Consider the following 24,104-nt stretch of genomic DNA (forward strand, 5'->3'; position numbering starts at 1 on the left):
TCACGTTACTGATAAGATGTTATGAACCAATGGGGATAGTTGTTATGTTTTTGGTGTATTTGAAGATATTGTATGCGCGGGATTTTGAGGGAGAAGGCGGGAGAGAGAGAGAGAGAGAGAGAGAGAGACAGAGAATGGACCAGGTGCTGTGATGTCCGCTAACGGGGTTGGACCCCGAGGAGGGCGTTCGGTGAGGAGACGGAGACGGACTCGGACTCGTGTGGAGCGTCTGGTCGACCACCGTTGTTGGTCTCAGGCGGCCGGTCGAGGTGGTCCGAGGGGTCGCAGGGTGAAGAAGAAGGGTCCGGAGCTCCAACTGTTTGTGCACGAAGAGATTGAACTTTGATAAGTGTGGCGCCTTTTATTTTCCTTTTATATTTTATTCTCTATTAATTATACAGTTCCAGTAATATCTATAATCTGTAAATCATTTAATCGTATCTGGTGTATTGTCTGTTATTTGGGCGGGGTGGGGTACATCACACAGCATCCACACAAAGTAATTAATCAGTTTGGCAGGGCCGAGGGCTGTTTCCCTAGACGACAGCGAGCCGAGCGACCCTGAGGGTGGCCGGGGGGACTACACTGCAACAAGCAAGGAAGTTAGAGTCCAAGGGAATACCCACAATGAGCTCCTCAGTGCTCAACTGAGTCAAAGACCCCATTCTAACCAGTTTTTACAGGAGCACCATGGAGAGTGTCCTGGCCAGCTGCATGAGCGAGTGGTTTGGGAATTGCAAGATATCTGACTGTAAGACCCTATAAAGGATTGTGAGGACCACTGAGAGAATCATTGGGGTCTCTCTTCCATCTAGAGATATTTATCAGGAGCACTGCATATGCAGGACCCTTGGCACTGTCAATGATCCCTCCAATATGTCCAACTGACATATTGACTTAAGGAGACCCCACCTCTACCATCAGGAAGGGGTATTGTAGCATTAGGACAAGAACTGTTAGGATGGGGAATCTTCTTCCCCCTCCAGCCGTGCGATGTCAGAACTCCCTGCTACCACTCAGATCTCATCACGTATGAAGTGCATGTACCATTATACTGTTTACTATTTAACTTGTAACATAAATGCACCTTCTTATTTGTTAATTTATTTGAGGTATGTAATGCCCTGGTTCACATGTTTACTGTTATGCTGCAGGTATTTCATTTAGCAGTTCTGTTCTGCAGTCAGCCTGTTTGGTTTATTGTTGAAGACAAGGGAAGATGAGGAATGAGTGCCATCCAATTAGGATGGTAGAACTGAGGGGAGGTTTTTCCTAGTGAGAGACAATATGGTTGGGCTTGGGGCTTTTGTTCGGCGGGGAGATGAAGAGAGAAGACGCTAGAGAGAACAGGTCATAGGATTCAACCCAGAACGGGACCGTGATTCAATGAAGCCAGGTGCTGAGATCGATTGAGGTTCGGTGAATATGGTGAAACGATGAGCTCCAATTGTGGACATCTAATTAAAATGGGTCCCTTTCTTTCTGTTCACCAACCCTTTAGTTAAGATTCATAAATATAATTCCTTTAATAATATCCAGTGTGCTGTCTGTTATTTCCTGGCACTAATTTGTAATAGGGTAGGAAATCACACAGCATCCTCACAAACCAGGGTTTGGCGTGGGATGAGCCATCTCAAACTCACGGGTTTGACGGGACCAGAGGGGGCCTTCCCGTGACTTACGCAGTCAAGGAAACCAGAGGTTTTATTGCTGGGATATCATCCCTGGATTGATTTATTTGGATGCCGTGTGATTGCCCTGAGCATTGCTCCAGTCGGTTGTGCGTTTAAGTCTGTAATAAGTTATTGTTTGGTAAAGAGATTTCGATATGCGGTTATGGACGCATAGGGGTTGAGCGGTGGTGTAAATCCATGGGGCTACTGGTAACAAATGCATGTATGTTGAGTGGGGTAGACATTCATATCCCTGATGAATTGTTAATTCGAACTTTAAGTACTGTTAAAGCAGTAGAAGCAGTAACGATTTGGAGCGGAAGTTTGATCAATGGCGGGCATAGACTTGGTTTTAGTTCAGACCAGCACTGATGTAATGGCAGTGGAACTGCCTGGTACTATTGGGGCCCCAGGAGAGCCCATACTTTCAGGGAGGAGGAGAGTGTAGGAGAGTGGGCTGAAATCTGGAGGAGAACACACAGAGGATGCAGAGGGGGATCACAAAGTTGAGGAAAGAGCACCAGGTCGAGACAACAGAGACTTATGGAGAAGAGGAGTTCGGTGGGTAATAAAATGGATGAATTCACGGCGCTAGCCAGGCATCAGAGAACATTTCGGGAGTGCAGTGTTATGTGTTTCACTGGAACGGGGCTGCACGAGGACATACCCGATCAAAACTTTTCCATGGACGGCTTCCAGACCGTTCGGGCTGACCGGAAGTGCACTGAGAGCAGTAAGCGTAAAGGAGTTGGGTGCTTACTGTTCTGGTTAACAACAGATGGTGCAATCTGGGTCATATTACGATCGAGGAACGTGTTTGTAGCCCGGATATTGAACTTTTTGCTGTTGGACTCCGGCCATATTCCACCGAGATACAACATTGGGCGTCATGGGAGGTTGTTCCTGCCTGTGGCCATTGAACTTTGCAGCTCCTCTGGTAGAGGGTCAGACACCCTGAGCCAATAGGCTGGTCCTGGACTTATTTCCATCTGGCATAGTTTGCATTTTGTTGTTTGATTGTTTGTGGTTTTCGTATTGCTATATTTATGCTCTATTCTTGGTTGGTGCGGCTGTAACGAAACCGAATTTCCCTCAGGATCAATAAAGTATATCTATCTATCTATCTAATCACAAGTCGTGTCTCTCTTAGCTGGGGGCGGAGACTTCAAAGACAGGGTGCTCTCGTTTCTGTGTAGCGAGGGGAAGGAGTGGTCTGATTTGGAATCCCATCACCCAGTGAAGAGTGAGAATTCTGAGTCAGTATCAGCCCTTAGCTCCCTGGCGACTAAATGGCACAGTGCCGAGGCAGAGCGTCCTAGCTATCGAAAGCTGAGAGTGTTCTCAAGAGTGAAGCCCACCTCCAAGGGGGAAGAGGAGTATGAGACTTGGGCAGAGAAGATCCCTCAGATGCTGGGTGAGCGGCAGTGCTCTGATGACGTAAAAAGACCGCGATTGATTGAAGATTTGAGGAGGCCAGCTGCTGACATAGTGAGAGCCGTAAAGACACAGAACCCCTTTGCTGCCTCTGCGGCTGACATGCAAGTGCAAGAAAATGTGTTTGCTGCAAGGGGAAGCCCAAAGGAGCTTATGACAGGGTTTCAGGAGGAGGAGGAGAAACTTTTCGCCTATATTCTTCCGCTAGAGAAGGGGCTGGATTGCTTGCAGCGCAGAGGGGCCATTCAAATGGCGGAGGTGACTCAGTTAAGAATGGACCAGATAGTGAAATGTGCCCCGTCCCAGGTCCTGATTGCCTGGGGTCTCTGACTGTCTCGTAAGACACGCCCCTCGCCCTCGTTTGTTGAGCTGATGAGAGGAGTAAGAGAGGAGAAGAATGCATCGGAGGTACGGTAGGCCTCTGTCAGCAGGGTACAGTGCTTGGTAGTAGCGCCATGTTGCTGAAGTGACCACGGGTAGCCCAACCAGGGGAGTGGTAAAGGAGCTGGTGGTGGAGTTGAGAATTGAGATGTCTCGGTTGTTGTCAGTGGGTGCAGCCACCCCGTACAACAAAGCTGATAGGGAGTCAGACCCCCTGAGGGAACAGGCTTCGCAGGGGGCTGCGAGATTACCTTAGCCTCTTGGACCGAGGTGGGATGCGAAATGTGAAGAGGCCTTTCAGTCGCTGAAGGAGATGCTGACCCAGGCACCGGTGCTGGCTGTTGTGGACTCCCGGTTGCCATATGTACTGCATGCAGATGCCAGCTGAGAGGGCTTAGGGGGGTGTCCTGTATCAGGATCAGGGCAACGCGTTGAGATGTGTTTGTCAGCCGGAGTCCATCGTCCTCTGAGAAAAACTATTCCATGCACAATTTGGAGTTTCTGGCATTGAAATGGGCTGTGGTGGATAAGTTGAGTGACTACCTCTATGGTGTCAAGTTTGAGGTGAGGTCAGATGACAATCCCCCAACTTATATCCTGACCTCGGTGAAACTGGATGCGACAGGCCATCGGTGGTTGGTAGCGTTGTCTGCCTGTGATTTCAGCCTGAAGTACCGGCCGGGGAGTTGGAATTTTGATGCTGATGCTTTGTCCCGACGTGCACGTGAAGGGCTGGACAGAGATGGAGAGTGGGAGAGTGTTCTTGCTCCTGTAGTGAAAGCCATGTTGCCAGTTTTCCATCACAGGTAAGGCAGGGGAAAGGCAAGGGCAGGGTCGAGCAGCAGATCATTTGGGAGTTTCGAATCGTGCCATTCCACAAGCTTACTGCAATCTGACTGCTCTGATGACAAAGCAGTTGGCAGAATTGAGCCCGGGGGAAGTGGCCGCCGCTCAGTGAGATGACTATGGTTTAGTCAGCAGTTGCGAAAGGGGACATGGCCCAGGCAGACAAGATGAAAGACTCTGTGGTGTCTCTACTAGTGAGAGAATGGCCCAGACTGGAGTTGAGGAACCAGATCTTATACAGAGTCACGTCGCCTCCAAATGGGCCTCAGTGTTCCCTGTTAGTTCCAACTGAGAATAATCGGAGGATTGTGTTGAAGTCACTTCATGATGATTCTGGACATCTGGGGGTTGATAAGACCTATGGATGTTCAGAGATCTGCTCCACTGGCCCCGAATGAAGCTGGAGGTCGAAGAGTACCGCAAGTCGTGCATTCGATGCATATGGCGGAAGACGCTGCCTACGCAGGCCGCTCCGTTGTCCCATTTGCAGAGTGCGGGGCCACTTGCCATGGTGTGAATGGATTTCCTGTCAATAGAGTCAGATGCCAGCAACATGGCGAATGTCCTGTTCATTACAGTGGCCAAAGTGTTATGGGAGACGAATTTCATTTATTATGGCCTCCTCAGGTGGATTCATAGTGATCGGGATGGGATGTGGAGAGTAGGCTCATACACGAGTTACTGAGCATGCTCGGAGTCGAGAAGTTGAGGACTATGCCTTATCACCCCGCAGGGCGATCCCCAGCGTGAGAGGTTTAATCGGACCTTGCTAGACGTGCTCAGAACCATGGAGATCAGCAAGACCAAGTGGAGTCAACATACTGTGCATCTGGTCCACTGCTACATCTGTACACAGAATGAAGCTACCGGGTACTTGCCATAGTATCTGATATTTGGACGCGAGGCAAGGGTGCCCAGCGACCTTCGTTTTGGGACTGGCGAGGAAGATCTACCATCGAGGACTTATCTCAAGTATGTGTCTGATATGAGAAGGGAGCTGAAAAAGGCCTATGAAGTAGCCTAGGTTGTGGCTACCAAACAAAATCAAGGAAGTAACAGGAGGTATGATCAAAAGGTGAGGTTCTCCCAACTCACCCCTGGAGACCGAGTACTCATAAAGAACTTGGGGATACCTGGGAAGCATATGTTGGCTGACCGCTGGGCGGCTACACCCTATATGGTGGAGAGTCAGATGCCAAATGTACCAGTTTTCTGGGTGAAGGTAGAGGATGGGAATGGGCCTGTCAAGATTTTCAATCAGAACTACCTGCTGCCCCTGGGACAAGAGGAGCAGGTAGACCCAGAGCCCGACCTGGATCCTACAATCCTACACCTAGTAAGACAACTCTGCAGAGAGGTGGGGAGACTGAAGGACTAGCAGTGGGAAGGATTAAACTGTTCCCCCACCCTGAATGGGATACAGACTCAGAGGATGAGGAAACAGGTGTGTGGTATACGTTGCCTTTTACTAACTCCCCACTAAGTGAGGAAGAGATTCCCAACCTTTCTCACAGTGAAGCAGGTGAAATCAGGGGGGACTATCTGTGGACAGGCAGGCTTGCAGCTGGACCATGAAGTGGGGGCTGGGCTCTAAAGTAACTGGGGATGAAGCTCAGCTCAGACAAGTGGCAGAGGGACATGAGTTACAGGAAGGCATGATTGATAGACCGGGGGAGGCCTCGCCATGTACACCATAAGTATCCCAAGGAGTGTCTGAAACTGAGGAAGCAGATGATGGAATAAGGAGTTCTCAAAGAGTCAGGAGACCCCCCCCCCCAGATAAGCTGACCTATGTAGCATCAGGGGAACAGAGTGTTAATACTATCTACCTCGTGAGATATGTCATTACCACTTACAAATGAATTGGAGGCTCTGACATAATCAAGTTCCTTTGATGGTATTATTAATGAAGGGATAACAAATTACTTACAAGTCATGAGAACATGACAATTTGTGATGGGGGGGGGAAGAGTGTAATGCCCTGGTTCACATCTTTACTGTTATGCTGTAGGTATTTCATTTATCAGTTCAATAAGAGCAGCAGCTTGTTTTCAGCCTGTTTGGCTTATTGTCGAAGATAAGGGATGATGAGGAATGTGTGCCATCCGACTAGGATGATAGAACTGAGGGGAGGTTTTTCTGGACACTAAGGTTGGGCTTGGGGCTTTTGGTCGGCGGGAGATGAAGAGAGATGGCGCTAGAGAGAACAGATCATAGGTCATAGACAGCGGGACCGTGATTCGATGAAGCTAGGGGCCGAGATCGGTTGAGGATTGGTGAATATGATGAAACGCTGAGCTCCAACTTGTGCACATTTGACTGTTTAATTAAAATCGGTCCTGTTCATTTTGTATTTCTTTACTAACCCTTTAGTTAAGGTTCATAAATATAATTCCTTTAATAATATCCAGTGTGCTGCCTGTTATTTCATGGCACTAATTTGTAACAGAGTAGGAAATCACACAGCATCCTCACAAACCGGGGTTTGGTGTGGGAGAGCCGTCTCAATCTCACGAGTTTGGTGGGACCAGAAAGCGTCCTCCCTCGACTAATGCAGCCAAGGAAACCGGGGGTTTCAGGTAATGTTACTTTATGTGTTGTGTGTGAGTTATATGTACTGTGTGTGCACCTTGGTCCAGAGGAACATTGTTTCACTTAGTGCTATACATGTGAATAATTGAACAGCAATAAATTGAACTTAAACTTGAACTCAAGTGGACAAAGGATTTCAGCCGAAGGTCAGGATGCACCGGGCACCCAGGTCAGGTGATTTTGGAGTTCATCAGCACAGAGCTGATGGGAAGTGGAGGGATGCTCCATGCCATCAGATCGTCCACAACTTTCTCTGACAACATTCACACGGAAATCCAAAGCTCAGAATACTTACTCCAGCAGCTCAAAGTTGGACCTTTTCTCCAGAGCCTTGGGGGGCAGGTCCTTATAAAACCGTCTAGCGGGAAGAAGAGGAAACATGGAGGGGGTCACTCACTCACAAAAACACATCTCAAAAGTCTCCGCTTGATCTGCAAAAAGCAGAATTTCCCAGTGGCCAGTGATTTTAATTGCAATCCCCATTCCTGTTCCGTCAGGTCACCTCATGGCCTCCTCTTCTGCAATGATGAGGCCACTCTCAGGGTGGAGGAACCACACCTCATATTCTGTCTAGGTAGCCTCTCACCTGATGCCATGAACATCAATTTCTCGTTCTTGTAATATTCTGCCCCTCCCCTTTCCCTCATTTTTGATTCCACACTTACCTTTTCCTCTCACCTGACTATCACCTCTCCCTGCTGCCCCTGCTCCTTCCCTTTCTCCCGTGATCCAATCACCTCTCCTGTCAGATTCTTTCTTCTCTAGTCCTTTACCCTTTACACCCATCACCTCCTAGCTTCTTGCCTCTTCCCCCTCCCCATCCTCCTGGCGTCACCTATCACCTTCCAGCTTGTCCTCCTCCTCCTCCCCCTGCCTTCTTCTTCTGACATCTTCCCCCTTCCTTTCCAGTCCTGAAGAAGGACCTCAACCCAAAATGCCGACTTTATTTCCATTTCCAGAGATGCTGCCTGACCTGCTGAGTTCCTCCAACATTTTGTGTGTGTTGCTTCTCAAAAGGTTCATTTCAGTCAGTTATTTAATTGACCGTATTTCAATAGCAGAGCAGTCTAACAAGCTGCATCACAGCATGGTATGAAAACTGCACTGCAATGGACAGGAAGGCCTACAACAGGCAGTTAAATCTGCACGACACATCACCAGCACCAGCCTACCCGCCATCAAGAACATAGGTACAGAAAGGTGCCAGGAGAAGGGCCGGTAACATCATTAAGGATCACACCCACCCTGCTCATGGGCTGCTTGTCCCACTCACATCAGAGAGGAAGCTACGTAGCAACCGCTCCAGGACCACCAGGCTCAAAAACACTTACTTTCTCCAAGTAGTAAGGCTGATTAACACCTCCACCCACTAACCCACCACTACTTTACCATTCCTGTCAGTCACCTGATATAGAGACACTCCTGTACCTAGTGTCACTTTATGGACAAACAATCAATCTCTCTACATAAGCTATCTGATAAACTGTATTTATATTTATTGCCTATGCGTTGAACCTAAACTGTGGCCCGCAACTAACAGGCTCCTGGACTGGCTGTGACTGGTATCATGGCTAATTTCACGACACATGCCAGTGATAAGCAACCTGATTCTGATTCATGGCTATGGATACATCTTCATGATGTTCAGTTCTGATTGTTATTTGCTTACTTTAATTGTTTGCACGAGTTCTTTTTTTGCACTTTGGGTATTTGACAATTTTTTTAATGGGTTCCATTTGGTTTCTTTGTTTTGTGGCTTTCTGTAAGGAGACGAATCTCAAGGTTGTATATAGTAAACATCGACAATAAAAAAACTTTGAACTTTATTATGTTCTTTATCTTACTGTGTTTTTTGTGCTGCATCAGATCCAGAGTAGCAAGAGCTAGGTTCAAAGCTGAGAAGCAAGACCTCCAGGGTAGTAATTTCTGGATTGCTACCCACACGCCAGTGAGGGTAGGAACAGGATGATTTGGCAGAAAAATGTGTGGCTGAGAAGTTGGTGCAGGGGCCAGGGCTTCAGATTCTTGGATAATTGGGATCTTTTCTGGGGGTGGTGTGACCTGTTCAAAAGTGACGGGTTGCACCTGAACCCGAGGGGAACCAATATTCTCGCAAGCAGGTTAGTTAGAGCTGTTGGTGAGGGTTTAACCTAACTTGGCAGCGGAGTGGGAACTGGAGTGAAGGAACTCAGAAAAGGACGGCCGGAAAAAAGTAAAGATAGCGTGTAGTCAGATTATCAGGAAGAGCAGGCAGGTGATAGGACTTAGTTGCAGCCAACAGACTGAGTATCAAATCAGCAGGGATGCAGAGTCAGAAAGGACAGAAAATACGGTACTCAAGGTGTTGTATCTAAATGCACGAAGTATAAGAAATAAGGTGGATGATCTTGTTGCACGATTACAGATTGTCAGGTATGATGTTGTGGCCATCACTGAATCGTGGCTGAAGGATGGTTGTAGTTGGGAGCTGAATGTCCAAGGTTACACGTTGTATCGGAGGGATAGGAAGGTAGGCAGAGGGGGTGGTGTAGCTCTACTGGTAAAGAATGGCGTCAAATCAGTAGCAAGATGTGACATAGGATCAGAAGACGTTGAATCCTTGTAGGTTGAGTTAAGAAACTGCAAGGATAAAAGGCCCCTGATGGCAGTTATATACAGGCCTCCCAACAGTGGCTGGGAGGAGGACCACAGGTTACAACAGAAAATAGAAAAGGCGAGTCAAAAGGGCAATGTTATGGTAGTCATGGGAGATTGGGAAAATCAGGTTGGTAATGGATATCAAGAGAGTGAGTTTGTTGAATGCGTAAGAGATAGCTTTTTAGAGCAGTTTGTTGTTGAGCCTACTAGGGATTCAGCTGTACTGGATTGTGTGTTATGTAATGAACCAGAGGTGACGAGGGAGCTTAAGGTCAAAGAACCCTCAGGAACCAGTGATCACAATATGACTGAGTTCAACTTGAAATTTGATAGGGAGAAAGTCAAGTCTGATGTCACAGTATTTCAGTGGAGTAAGGGAAATTACAGTGGTATGAGAGAGGAGTTGGCCAAAGTAAATACTGGCAGGGATGTCAGCAGAGCAGCAATGGTGGGCGTTTCTGGGAAAAATGAGGAAGGTGCAGGACATGTGAATTCCAAAAATGAAGGAATACTCAAATGGCAAAATAGTGCAGCTGTGGTTGACAAGGGAAGTCAAAGCTATTGTAAAAGCAAAAGAAAGGGCATACAACAAAGGAAAAATTAGTGGGAAGATAGAGGACTGGGAAGTTTTTAAAAACCTACAGAGAACAACTAAAAAATCATTAGAAGGGAAAAGATGAAATACAAAAGCAAGCTAGCAAATAATATCAAAGTGGACAGTAAAAGTTTTTTCAAGTATGTTAAAAATAAAAGAGAAATGAGAGTGGATATAGGACTACTAGAAAATGAGGCAGGAGAAATAATAACGGGGAACAAGGAGATGGCTGATGAACTAAATGAGTATTTTGCATCAGTCTTCACTGTGAAAGACACTAGCAGTATGCCTGATGTTGTAGTGTGTGAAGGAAGAGAAGTGGGTGCAGTTACTATTTCAAGAGGGAAGGTGCTCAAAAAGCTGAAAGACCTAAGGGTACATAAGTCACCTGGACCAGAGGAACTGCACCCCAGGGTTCTGAAAGAGGCAGCGTTAGAGCTGAAAGTGATGGCATTAAAAATGATTTTTCAGAAATCATTGGACTCTGGCATGGTGCCAGAGGACTGGAAAATTGCAAGTGTCACTCCACTCTTCAAGAAAGGAGGGAGGTAGCAGAAAGGAAATTATAGACTAGTTAGTCTGACCTCAGTGGTTGAGAAGATATTGGAATCAATTGTTAAGGATGAGATGATGGAGTACTTGGTGACACAGAACAAGATAGTACAAAGTCAGCATGGATTTCCTTCAGGGAAAATCCTGCCTGATGAACCTGTTGGAATTCTTTAAGGAGATGACAAGTAGGATAGATAAAGGGGATGGTAGAGGATGTTGTATATTTGGACTTTCAGAAGGCCTTTGACAAGGTGCCACACATGAGGCTGCTTCCAAGTTAAGAGCCCATTCCAGGAAAGTGACTAACCTAACATGGTTAGAGCATTGTCTGATTGGTAAGAAACAGTGAGTGGGAATAAAAGGATCCTTTTCTGATTGGCTGCCAGTGACTAGTGGTGTTCCACAGGGGTCGGTGTCGGGACCACTTCTTATGCTGTATGTAAATTATTTAGATGATGGAATAGATGGTGTTGTTGCCAAGTTTACAGATGATATGAAGATCAGTGGAGAGGCAGGTAATGTTGAGGAAATAGGTAGGGTGCAGAAGAACTTAGACAGATTAGGAGAATGGGCAAGAAAGTGGCAAATGAAATACAAACTTGGAAAATGCAATTCGGTAGTAGAAATAAATGTGCAGACTATTTTCTAAATGGGAAGAAAATCCAGAAATCTGAGATACAGAGGGATTTGCAGATCGAATTGGTGGTGAGGAAGGCAAATGCAATGTTAGCATTCATTTCAAGAGGTCTAGAATACAAGAGCAAGGATGTGATGCTGAGGCTTTATAAGGCACTGGTGACTCCTCACCTTGAGTATTGTGAACAGTTTTGGGCCCCCCATCTAAGAAAAGATGTGTTGGCATTGGAGAGGGTCCAGAGGAGGTTCACAAGGATGATTCCAGAAATGAAAGTGTTATCATACAAGGAACGTTTGACGGCTCTGGGTCTGTACTCGCTGGAATTCAGAAGGATGGGGGGGGGTAATCTCATTGAAACCTTTCGAATGTTGAAAGGCCTAGACAGATTAGATGTGGAAAGGATGTTTCCCATGGTGGTGTAGTCTAGGACTAAAGGGTATAGCCTCAGGATAGACGGGCGCCCTTCCAAAACAGAGATGTGGAGAAATTTCTTTAGCCAAAGGGTGGTGAATTTGTGGAATTTGTTGCCACATCCAGCTATGGAGGCCAGGTCATTGGGTGTAGTTAAGGCAGAGACTGATAGGTTCTTGATTGGACATGGTATCAAAGGTCACGGGGAGAAGGCTGAGAACTGGGGTTGAGGAGGAGAAAAAAAAAGGATTAGTCATGATTGAATGGCGTAGGAGACTTGATGGACCAGATGGCCTAATCCTGCTCCTATGTCTTACGGTCTCATGGTCTTAACAATGATTTCATTCTCCTTTCGTCTTGTGTACTGCAAATTACATTAAACAATCTTCAGTCTTGAATTAGACAGTCTTGACTAATAGTCTCTTAAATGTCCTAAATGCATCTCCCTCTGCACCACCCCTGGCAGGGCTTTCCACGGACACAACACTCTGTGCAATGGCAAATCACTTCTGTAGAAAATTTGCCGAGGACAATCATGGTCTAGAAAAGACAATTATCACCTCCGTCGTACGAAATGAATGAATGAGGGGAGTTCAAAACTAGGGATCAAAAGTTGAGGTGAGAGGGAGAGATTTAAAAGTGACCGGAGGGCAAAGTATTTCGTGCGAAGATGGTGACCACCTGGAACAAGCTGCCAGAGGAAGTGGTTGAAGTGGTACAATAATATCATTTAAGATCACTTACATAGGTACATGGGTTTCAGTGCCAATTTCCCCAGGGTAAAAATTGCTGATACAGGCGGGCATCACTTTAAGGTGATTGGTGGAAACTTTCAGCAGATGTCAGAGGTAAGTTTGTATTACCTTCTTCTAGGCAGTGTCTTTACAAGATGGATAACCCCAGCCACGCTCAATACTTCTCAGGGATTGTCTGCCTGGCGTCAGTGGTCGTATAACCAGGACCTGTGATGTGCACCACTTGCTCGTACCACTATCCACCACCTGCTCCCGTGGCTTCTCGTGACCCTGATTGGGAGGTAGGGGCTAAGCAAGTGACCTGCAGGCTAGCAGAAGGAAGGAGTGTCTTACACCTCCTTTGGTAGAGGTGTATCTCCACTCCACCACCTGAACTGCCCTACCCTAGATAAAAGACTGTTACCATCCACTTCATCTCTGCCTCTCATAATTTCAAACATTTGTATGAGGTGACCTCTCAATCTCCTACGGTTCCAAGGAATAAACTGTAGTGCTGCCGCAAAACAACAAATTTCATGATCTGCAGTATATCAGTGATAATAAACCCGATTCTGATTCTGAATAAAGACACAGCACGGCCAACCTCTCCCTAAAACACAGGCCTTCTAGTCCCGGCAACATTCTAACCTTCTCCACGGTTTAACCATATCCTTCCAAAACTGTACACTGTCCTCCAACGTGGCCTCTCCAACAACTGATAGAACTGAAACAGAAGGTCCCGCTTTTGTTAAGTGATGTGCTTTGTACACATCGTCCAATATCCTGGTATGATGGGTTACCTTATCTCCAGGCAGCCGAGCTTCAAGGCGGTGTCCTGGTCCACCCGCCCTGAGACTTCCTGCATGTAGTCGCTGCGGACCTGGGAGAAAATGGAAAACCGTTAGTCCGTGCATCTTACCGCCGGGCTTTCCCAGCCTTCACTGGAGAACAGCAGATTTAACACATCGTGAAATCAGGTTCCAGGAGGAAACCAGAGTTGACTTTTCCAGTTTCATCCGGAGGGTCACTGCCCTGGCCCCTCCAATGTCAACCCCTTCTTGGGAACAGCTTTCTCTGCTGCGGGGTGGGGTAATTTCTGCTGGGAGAGGAGGTTGAGGAGCATTTGTTGGCTCTGGGCCTGTTTTCACTGGAGAGGATCTCATTGAAAGCTATTGAATACTGGTTAGTGATTTCCTGTAGTGGCGCAGTCTAGGAACAGAGAGCACAGCCTCAGCATAGAAATGTCCATTTAAAACAGAAATGAGAAGGAATTTCTTTAACCAGGGGGTGGTGAATCTGTGGAATTCATTGTCACAGAGGGCTGTGAAGGACAGGTAAATGGGCATATTTAAAACGGACGTAGATAGGTCCTTGATTGGTTGGGGGTCAAAGATTATGGGAGCAGGCAGAAGGGTGGGGATGAGAGGGAAAATAAACCAGCATGATGGAGAATAGTAGAGCAAACTCAATGGGCCAAATGGTTTAAAATGCTCCTCTGTCTTATGGTCTTTATTTCTGAATGCCAGAAGTTGTGGGTTATATTTCTAGCCCCCTCCCCCAGATTAAGATCTCTTAACAGTAGTGCACATTACAGGCCGGTTCAGCCCATAATGTTGTGCTAACCTTTTAACTTACTCCACAATCAATCTAATGCTTCCCTCCTACATAGATCTCCATATTTCTATCATCCATGTGCCTATTTTAGAGTCTTAAATGTCCCTAACATCTTCCTCTACCACCACCCCAGACTCCACCACACTGTGTGTGAAGATCTTCCACCTAACATCGCCCCTATACCTCCCTCCAATCACATTAAAATTATGCCCCCTCATATCAAAGACCTTGATAAGGCCATCCACCAGTCTCCTGCACTCCAGGGAGAGCAGTCCCAGCCTGTGAAATTCTGGAGTCAATACCATACCTGGCCATGATGCAACCAGTCAGTATACTCTCCACCATGCATCTATCTATAGGCATTTGGCAAACATGTGGGACTGGTGAAGCAAAGGCTTGTGGTTTATATAGTGTAAAAGTGACAATCACATAAAATCTAGCAGTCACATACCTGCTGATAGTAACACAGCAGTGTTGTTCTGTCTTGTTTAAAACTCTCCATGAAATCTTTGGGTAGGAATCGAATCCGCAGGTCATACCTGTTAGAAGTTTCAAAAGGGTGACTCAACAAAGAATAAATTGTTTAAGCATTTCAGTATCATGCCATTTGCTTACCTGCCACTACCCTTACCAGTACCAATAAAATTTACTTTACCCATAAAATTGTAAGCAGTTTTAGGCCCCATACGTAAGTAAAGATGTGCTGGCATTACAGAGGGTCCAGAGGAGCTTCACAAGAATGATCACAGAAATGAAAGGGTTAATATATGAGGAGCACTTGATGCCCCTGGGCCTGTACTTGCTGGAGTCTAGAAGAAAGAAGGGGGGATCTCATTAAAAGTACTGAATGTTGAAAGGCCTCGATAGAGTGAATGTGGAAAGGATGCTTTCTATAGTGGGGGAGTCTAAGACCAGAGAACACAGACTCAGAGGGACGTCCATTTAGAATAGAGATGAGGAGGAATTTCTTTAGCCGGAGGGTGGTGAATCTGATGGCAGAAGAATGGCTGGTCTTTTCACCCAACCAGCTGAACCAGGGATGGAGATCAAGTGAATTCATTTAACTTTGGGAAGTGTATAATCAGCTAATCAGAAGATGCCTCAGTAAAAGGAAGTCAAATCTGAACACAAGACATTCTGCAGATGCTGGAAATCCAGAGCAACACACACAAGATGCTGGAGGAACTCAGCAGGTCAGGGTCAGGCCGCATCTATATAAATGAATAAACAGTGGGTGTTTTGGATGGAGACCCTTCATGAGACTGGAAAGGAAGATGGAAGACGCCAGAATTAAAAGGTCAGGTGGAGGGGAAGGATGATACCTAGAAGATGATAGGTGAAGCCAGGTGGGTGGGAAATATAAAGGGTTGGAGAAGAAGAAATCTGATAGGAGAGGAAACTGGTCCATGGGAAAAAGGGAAGGAGGAGGGGAACAAGGGGAAGGTGATAGGGGAGGTGAGGAGAAGAGGTAAGAGGCCAGAGTAGAGAATAGAAATAAAGGGAAGGAGGAGGGGCAAATTACCAGAAAGAGAAATCGACATTCATGCTTTCAGGTTGAAGGCCACCTAGACGAAATGCGAGGTATTGCTCCTATACCCTGAGAGCAGCCTCATCATGGTAGTTGAGGAGGACATGGCCGAACATGATGGAACAGGAATGGGAATAGGAAATTCTGCTTAAAATACAAATCTGAGCTGGTCTCGGATTGGAAGATGGATCAGAGTGGAGTGGATTGGAATACCTCCATTCAGCTTCGGGATGCAGGCTCTCATACTTGGTCTGCACCTCCTCGACGGTGAGGTCAGGGTGCAGCCAGTAGACCTCATCAGATTTCAAGTGCTTCAGCCGGAGTGCATAGCAGCTCTGAAAGACAATGCAGGGTCCCACTCTGCCACTGTCCAATACAGTGTTAATGACCTCCTGTGAGACAAGAGGACAGAGAGATTCGTTAGTAAATTAGCTGCTGAGTTGTCGCTGCTGTTGTGGCTTGTGTCGGAACGTGTGGCAACACTGGCACATCCTCAATTCGCACTGGTTGTTAATGCAAATGTTTCATCTCACTGTGCGTAGAAAGAAATAAAGGAAGATAATTAGTAAGTTCAAGTTCACATTTAAGTTTAATATTTACTTCATAACGAAATGAATACAGTTCAAAAGTCAGAAGGTTATGTTGCGACTTTATAAAACTCTGGTCAGGCCACATCTGGAGGATTGCATTTATTACTGGTTGCCCTGCTATAGAAAGGATGTCAAAGCTTTACAGAGGGTGCAGGAGAGGTTCAGCGGGATGCTAACACGAGGAATTCTGCAGATGCTGGAAATTCAGCAGGATGCTGCCTGGTTTAGAGGGCATGCACTTTCACGAGAGGCTGGACAAATGAGTTATTTTCTTTGGTGTATCAGAGGCTGAGGGGAGATCTGGTAGAGGTTTACAAGATTGTGAGAGGCATAAGCTGGAGTAGACAGAGCATCTGTTTCCCAGCGTAGATATGTCGAATACCAGAGAACATGCATTGCAGGTGGGGGGGGTTGGGGGGGTAGGTTCGAGGGGGATGCAAGGGGTAAGTTTTTTACTCAGACAGTGATGGATGTCTGGAATGCGCTGCTTGGTATGATGGTAGAGGCAGATACATTAGAGGCTCTTAACAGACATTTGGATAGGCACATAGATGTAAAGAGGATGGAGGGATATGGACATGGTGGAAGTAGGAGGGGTTAGTGTTTGGGTCTTCTTGATTTGCTTTTTAGCTGCTTTGGCACAATATTGTGGGCCGAATGGCCTGTTCCTGTGCTGTAAAGGTCTGTGCACTTTATTCTAAAACAGCCAAACGAAAGAGTCTTCCTGTGTCCACGGTGCAAAAGGCAGTCACACAGGCCATATAGACAGTCACGCGCCGCACGTGGGCAGCCACGCAGCGCATATAGGCAGCCACGCAGCGCATATAGACAGTCACACACCACACACATCACATATAGTGCATATCACTACAACAGCAAAATGCAGTAGCAACAATCATACATCACATGTAGTGCGTATAACTACAATAGCAGAAACGTGCAGTCACTAAAACAATATAGCACAGGTCCCTGAATGTCCTGGTCTGTAGATTGATAGTGTTCTAGAACCAGGTTTCTGCAAAAACAAGCCCACAGCAGTTCCTCATCTCACACCAGAGAAGCCGCAGACAAACACACGTATGCGTACATTGAAACACACAGTGAAATGCGTTGTTTGTGTCAATGACCAGCACAGTCCAAGGATGTGCTGGGGGTCGCCTGCAAGTGTTTGCATGCTTCTGCTACCAACAGAGCATGCCCAAGGTTCTCTGACTATACATCTTTGCAATATGGGAGGAAACCGGAGCACCTGGAGGAAACCCACATCATCACCTTGAGAACATACAAACTGCTTACAGACAGCAGCAGAAATCGATCACCGACCAGTGATCATTGTTACTGTAAAGTGATTGCAGTCAAGGGGAGGGGGGGGGCGAGGAGGGGGAGGATGGGGAGGAGATAGCTGGAAGTGACAAAGTGCTGAAGAAGATGCAGTCTGACAAGAGAAGAAATCATGACAGCTGGTAAACTTCTTCTGCATCCTCTCCAAGGCCTCCACATTCTTCCTACAAGGGAGCAGCGAGAACTGAATACAATGCTCCAGAGTTCTATAAAGCTACAACATAACTTCCTGATTTTTGAACTCAATGTCCTAATTAATGAACCCGAACCGGAATCATAATCAGGTTTTGCATCAGTGGCTGATGACACAACTATTGTTATCAGCCAGTGATATATCAGATTGTTAGCAGAAGCTCAGATGGTGACGAGGAGGAATACAGGAGTGAGATAGATCAGCTAGCTGAGTACAGGAGTACTCCTGAGTACAGGCGTACAGGAGTACAGGAGTGAGATAGCTCAGCTGGCTGAGGACAGGAGCACAGGAGTACAGGAGTGAGATAGATCAGTTGGCTGAGTATAGGAGTAGAAGAGTGAGATAGCTCAGCTGGCTGAGGACAGGAGCACAGGAGTACAGGAGTGAGATAGATCAGCTGGCTGAGGACAGGAATAGAGGAGTGAGATCGATCAGCTGGCTGAGGACAGGAGTGAGATAGATCAGCCAGCTGAGTAGCGCTGCAACAACAGCCTTACACTCAACATCAGTAAGGTCAAGGAAATGATCGTGGACTTTGGAAGAAAGGGGAAGGGCTGTGAGAGGGGATTTGGAGGGTGAGTTGAGTCTGCAATGGGGGAGAGTATCTATGGGCTGTAGGAGGGGGTTCAGTGGGTGGGAGAGACGGTGATGGGGAGAGTGTCTGTGGGTTGTGAGAGGGGATTCAGTGGGTGGGGAGAGTGGAAATAGTTGATTGACAGTGGGGGGGGTGGCAGAATTCACTAAGTGGGGATTCGGTGGTTGTGGAGAGTGTCTCTGGACTGTGGGAGGGGAAGAGTGGATGATGGTGGAGGAGGGGGTGGATTCAATGGCTGTGGAGAGTGTCTCTGGACTGTGGGAGGGGCAGAGTTGATGGAAGTTGGGGGGGGGGTGGATTCGGTGGTTGTGGAGTGTGTCCCTGGGTTGTGGAAGGGGAGAGTTGATGACAGTGTGGGGGGGGGGGAGAGAGAGAGATTCAGAGGTTGTGGAGTGTGTCCCTGGGCTGTGGGAGGTATGGAGAGATCCTGATAGATGTTAGGTTACCCTTCTCCAGCGTTCGGCAGACCTCCATACACTGAGTTGTGACCTTGCAACCGCCCCTCCCCATGGCATAAACACCCTGTGACGATGGCACTGAGTTGCGCGACAACCTTACCCTGATCTCCGTTGTGTGGTCACATTTCACCAGTTTGAAATTCTTGCCCAGGTTACTGCTGCTGTTGCTACAGAAACAGACCTTGATGATCTTCATCGGAGCTCCTTCTGAGGACTTGTCTGACTTGACGCCCAGGACATGGCAGGTTGCGTCCACCCATGTCTCCAGTGGGTTGGCGATGCCACTCATTTTAGCAGCTGTCACAGAGTTGGGGATGAACCATCACTGTTCTGCTGAAGACAACATTCAGATTCAGGATTGTTTATTATCATTGTTCAGTACACAGTGTGAAGGAGAACAAATGATTGCTATTCTGGATCTGATGCAGCATTAAAAATCACCACAAGCAGAAAGAACTGAATAAATATAAGAGCAAACCTTTCATCTAGAAGTAAGTGCAAAGTGGCAGTGCACGATGGGACTAAGAGTGCTGAGGAGTTGTGGAGAGAAGCATCTGATGTGGATGCAGTGATGATGGGTGGGTTAGTGGCTGGAGGTGGTGATCAGCCTTTCTCCTCGAGGAAAGCAACTGTTTTTGAGTCTGGTGGTCCTGGCATGGATGCTACATAGCCTCCTCCCTGATGGGAGTGGGACAAACTGTCCATGAGCAGGGTGGGTGGGATCCTTCATGAAGTACTGGCCCCTTTCAGGCACCTTTCTGTGTACATGTCCGGGTAGGCTGGTGCCAGTGATGCATTAGGCAGTTTTGTCTACCCGTTGTAAGCCTTCCTGTCCACCATAGTGTAGTTGACCTATAAGTATCTGTAGCTGTAGCAACGTGACGCCAATTGAAACATCCTGTCCATTACCTGCTAACAGTCTCTTAAATACCTTTTTGTATCTGTCTCTGGCTCCACCCCTGGCAGCCCATTCTAACCACCCACCACTCTCTTTGTAAAGAATCTGCAAAACTAACCCCCCCCCACCTTAAAACTGTGCCATTTAGAAAGATTAAAGATTAAAGTCCTGATGAAGAATCTCAACCTAAAACATCAGCTGTTTATTCATCTCCATAGCTGCTGCCTGGCCTGCTGTGTTGCTCCAGCATTTTCTGTGTGTTGCTCTGGATTCCCAGCATCTTCAGAATCTCAGGTGTTAAAGATTAGCTTTATTTGTCACATGTACTTTGAAACATAGTCATACTTTATTGATCCCGGGGGAAATTGGTTATTCAAACATACAGTGAACTCTGTGTTTGTGCCAGCAGCCAGAACAGTCCAAGGGTGTGCTGGGGCTGGGGGGGGTTGCCACCAGCCAGTGTCAGCTTGCTTCATGCCCACAAGTTACTAACCCTAACCAATGCAACGTGGGAGGAAACCAGAGCACACGGAGAAAACCCACATGATCACGAGGAGAAGGTACAAGCTCCTTACAGACAGCAGTGGGCATTGAACCCTGATCTTACAGTCCACTGGCACTGTGAAGCATTACGCTACTGTGCCACATGGGAAGGGAGTTTATTACCTCAGTGGACAGACAACCCCTTCCCTCCACATTTCCCTCAGATCTGTGACAGCAGTCTACATCCCTCCTGTGTCCGCAACACAGCGATAGAATCATCCAGTAACACAGCGGAGACTCATACCCTTCGGTCCAACTCTGCTAGCCCAACAACCTGCCTGCTAGGTCCAGTTACCCATATTTGGCCCACAACCCTCCAAGCCCCTCCTCCACTTAGCACTCTAAATGCCTCTCAAATGTGTAACTGTACCCTCATCCCCTTGACCACTTCCCCTGGCAGCTTGCTCCGGGTCCTCATTACCCCCTGTGTAAAGAAGTTACCCCTCAGGTCTCATTTAAATCTCTCCCTTTTTATGTTGTATCCGTGACCTCCAGATTTGGACTTCTCAACCCTGGGGAAAAGACAATGACTGTCAACTCACACTAGTCCTCATCGAGGGACCAGGAGTGGAAAGGGTGACCAGTTTCACATTCCTGAGTGTGAACATCTCTGCAGATCTTTCCTGGGCCCAACATATTGATGCAGTTACAAAGAAGGCACAACAGTGGTTAGCAACACACATCAAAGTTGCTGGTGAATGCAGCAGGCCAGGCAGCATCTGTAGGAAGAGGTGCAGTCGACGTTTCAGGCCGAGACCCTTCGTCAGGACTAACTGAAGGAAGAGTGAGTAAGGGATTTGAAAGTTGGAGGGGGAGGGGGAGATCCAAAATGATAGGAGAAGATAGGAGGGGGAGGGATGGAGCCAAGAGCTGGACAGGTGATTGGCAAAAGGGATACAAGAGGATCATGGGACAGGAGGTCCGGAAAGAAAGATGGGGGGGGGGACCCAAAGGATGGGCAAGGGGTATATTCAGAGGGACAGAGGGAGAAAAAGGAGAGTGAGAGAAAGAACGTGTGCATAAAAATAAGTAACAGATGGGGTACAAGGGGGAGGTGGGGCCTTAGCAGAAGTTAGAGAAGTTGATGTTCATGCCATCAGGTTGGAGGCTACCCAGACGGAATATAAGGTGTTGTTCCTCCAACCTGAGTGTGGCTGCATCTTTACAGTAGAGGAGGCCGTGGATAGACATGTCAGAATGGGAATGGGATGTGGAATTAAAATGTGTGGCCACTGGGAGATCCTGCTTTCTCTGGCGGACAGAGCGTAGATGTTCAGCAAAGCGGTCTCCCAGTCTGCGTCGGGTCTCGCCAATATATAAAAGGCCACATCGGGAGCACCGGACGCAGTATATCACCCCAGTCGACAGTGGTTATATTCATTAGGAGTTGGAGGAGATTTGGTATGTCACCAAAGACACTCACAAATTTCTACAGCTGGACCTCAGAGGATATTCTAACTGACTGCACAGGATTGGAAAAAGCTGCAGAAACCTGCAAACTCAGCCAGTTCCATCATGGGCACTAGCCACCCCAGCATCCAGGACATTATCAACAGGTGAGGCCTGATAAAGGCACTCTCCGTCATTAAGGACCCTCATCACCCTGGACACGTCCTGTCCTTGTTGCTACCATCAGGGAGAAGGTACAAGAGTCTGAGACACACACTCAACATTTCAGGAACAGCTTTTTCCCCTTTGCCATCCGATTTCTGAATGGACAATGAATCCATATACAATATCTCACCATCTTTTTTTTTCTTCTTTTGCTCTACTTATTTAATTTAATTTTTTAAAATATATTTCAAGGTGTCACACATGAGGCTGTTTAACAAGGAATATTTAAAGTGAAGGTTGATAGGTTCTTAATTAGTCAGGACGTCAAAGGTTACAGGGAGTAGGTAGGAGAATGGGGTTGAGATGGATAATTAATCAGCCATGATGGAATGGCAGAGCAGACTTGATGGGCTGAATGGCCTAATTCTGCTCCTATATCTTATGATTTATATGGTCTTCTGATTGTAATTCAATTTTTATTATTATGTATTGCAATATACTGCTGTCGCAAAACAACAAATTTCATGACATATAGTGATATCAAACCTGATTTTGATTCTGAGATTTTATAAACTTAGACCATAAGACACAGGATCAGAATTAGGCCAATCAGCCCATTGAGTCTTCTCAGCCCTTTGGCCCAACTCTGCTAGCCCAGAAACCTCCCTGCTAGTTCCAGTTACCCACATTTGGCCCACAACCCTCCAAGCCCCTCCTCCATTTAGCTCTCTAAACGCCTCTCAAAAGTGTAATTGTACCCAGCATCCCCTTGAACACTTCCTCTGACAGCTTGCTCCAGGTTCTCGTTACCCTCTGTGTAAAGAAGTTACCCCTCAGGTCTCTTTTAAATCTCTCCCTTTTTGTATTGTATCTGTGACCTCCAGATTTGGACTCCTCAACCCTGGAGGAAAAGACCAATCAGGTTGTGCCTTACAAGCCTGATTCAATTTTTTTGAGGATGTGACTAAACACATTAATGAAGTTAGAGCTGCAGATGTAGTGTACCTGGATCTCAGCAAGGCATTTGATAAGGTACCCCATGCAAGGCTTATTGAGAAAGTAAAGAGGCATGAGATCCAAGGGGGCATTGCTTTGTGGATGCAGAACTGGCTTGCCCACAGAAGGCAAAGAGTGGTTGCAGATAGGTCATATTCTGCATGGAGATCGGTCACCAGTGGTGTGCCTCAGGGGTCTGTTCTGGGATCCCTGCTCTTCATGATTTTTATAAATGACCTGGATGAAGAAGAGGAGGAGTGGGTTAGTAAATTTGCTGATGACACAAAGGTTGGGGGTGTTGCGGATAGTGTGGAGGGCTGTCAGAGGTTATAGCGGGACATTGATAGGATGCAAAACTGGGCTGAGAAGTGGCAGATGGAGCTCAACCCAGGTAAGTGTGAAGTGGTTCATTCTGGTAGGTCAAATATGATGGCAGAATATAGTATTAATGGTCAGACTCTTGGCAGTGTGGAGGATCAGAGGGATCTTGGGGTCCGAGTACATAGGACACTCAAAGCTGCTGCGCACATTGACTCTCTGGTTAAGAAGTCATACGGCGTATTGGCCTTCATCATCCGTGGTATTGAGTTTAAAAGCCGAGAGGTAATGTTACAGGTATACAGGACCCTGGTCAGACCCCACTTGGAGTACTGTGCTCAGTTCTGGTCACCTCACTACTAGAAGGATGTGGAAACTATAGAAAGGGTGCAGAGGAGACTTACAAGGGTGTTGTCTGGATTGGGGAGCATGCCTTATGAGAATAGGTTGAGTGAACTCGGCCTTTTCTCCTTGGAGCGATGGAGGATGAGAGGTGACCTGATAGAGGTATACAAGATCATGAGAGGCATTGATCGTGTGGATAGTCTGAGGCTTTTTCCCAGGGCTGAAATAGCTAGGCACAAGAGGGCACAGATTTAAGGTGCTTGGGAGTAGGTACAGAGGAGATGTCAGGGGTAAGATTTTTTTTTTTTTTTTTTTTTTTTTTTTACCCAGAGAGTGGTGAGTGCGTGGAATGGGCTGCCGGCGACAGTGGTGGAGGAGGATATGATAGGGGCTGTTAAGAAACTCCTGGATAGGTACATGGAGCTTAGAAAAATAGAGGGCTACAGGTAATCCTAGGTAATTTCTAAGATAAGGACATGTTCGGCACAGCTTTGTGGGCCAAAGGGCCTGTAATTTTGCTGTAGTTTTTTCATTGTTGATCCCAGATCCCTTTCAACCCCATGCCCTGACCGATCAGGAAATGATCAAGGACCTTCTCAAATATACGCACTGACTTGGCCTCCACCACAGTCTGTGGCA

General features: G+C 46.9%; 1 protein-coding gene across 5 annotated transcripts in view; it reads right to left on the bottom strand.

Moving 5' to 3' along the window:
- LOC140201103 (protein-tyrosine kinase 2-beta-like) overlaps positions 1 to 24,104 on the bottom strand; it is a 233,870-nt gene that overhangs the window by 143,137 nt on the left and 66,629 nt on the right. For 4 of the 5 annotated variants that reach the window (XM_072264704.1, XM_072264701.1, XM_072264705.1 and 1 more), the window contains exons 2-6: positions 18,912 to 19,141; positions 15,848 to 16,026; positions 14,558 to 14,645; positions 13,293 to 13,372; positions 7,222 to 7,284 (exon numbers count right to left, since the gene is read on the bottom strand). In XM_072264704.1, coding sequence (XP_072120805.1) covers positions 7,222 to 7,284; positions 13,293 to 13,372; positions 14,558 to 14,645; positions 15,848 to 16,026; positions 18,912 to 19,100 — 599 coding nt within the window. In that variant the 5' untranslated portion in view covers positions 19,101 to 19,141. Of the gene's footprint in view, positions 1 to 7,221; positions 7,285 to 13,292; positions 13,373 to 14,557; positions 14,646 to 15,847; positions 16,027 to 18,911; positions 19,145 to 24,104 lie in introns of all 5 variants that reach the window. The other variant, XM_072264703.1, reaches the window with a different exon arrangement.

Source organism: Mobula birostris, chromosome 8 (genome assembly GCF_030028105.1).
Source record: "Mobula birostris isolate sMobBir1 chromosome 8, sMobBir1.hap1, whole genome shotgun sequence".
NCBI lineage: Eukaryota > Metazoa > Chordata > Chondrichthyes > Myliobatiformes > Myliobatidae > Mobula > Mobula birostris.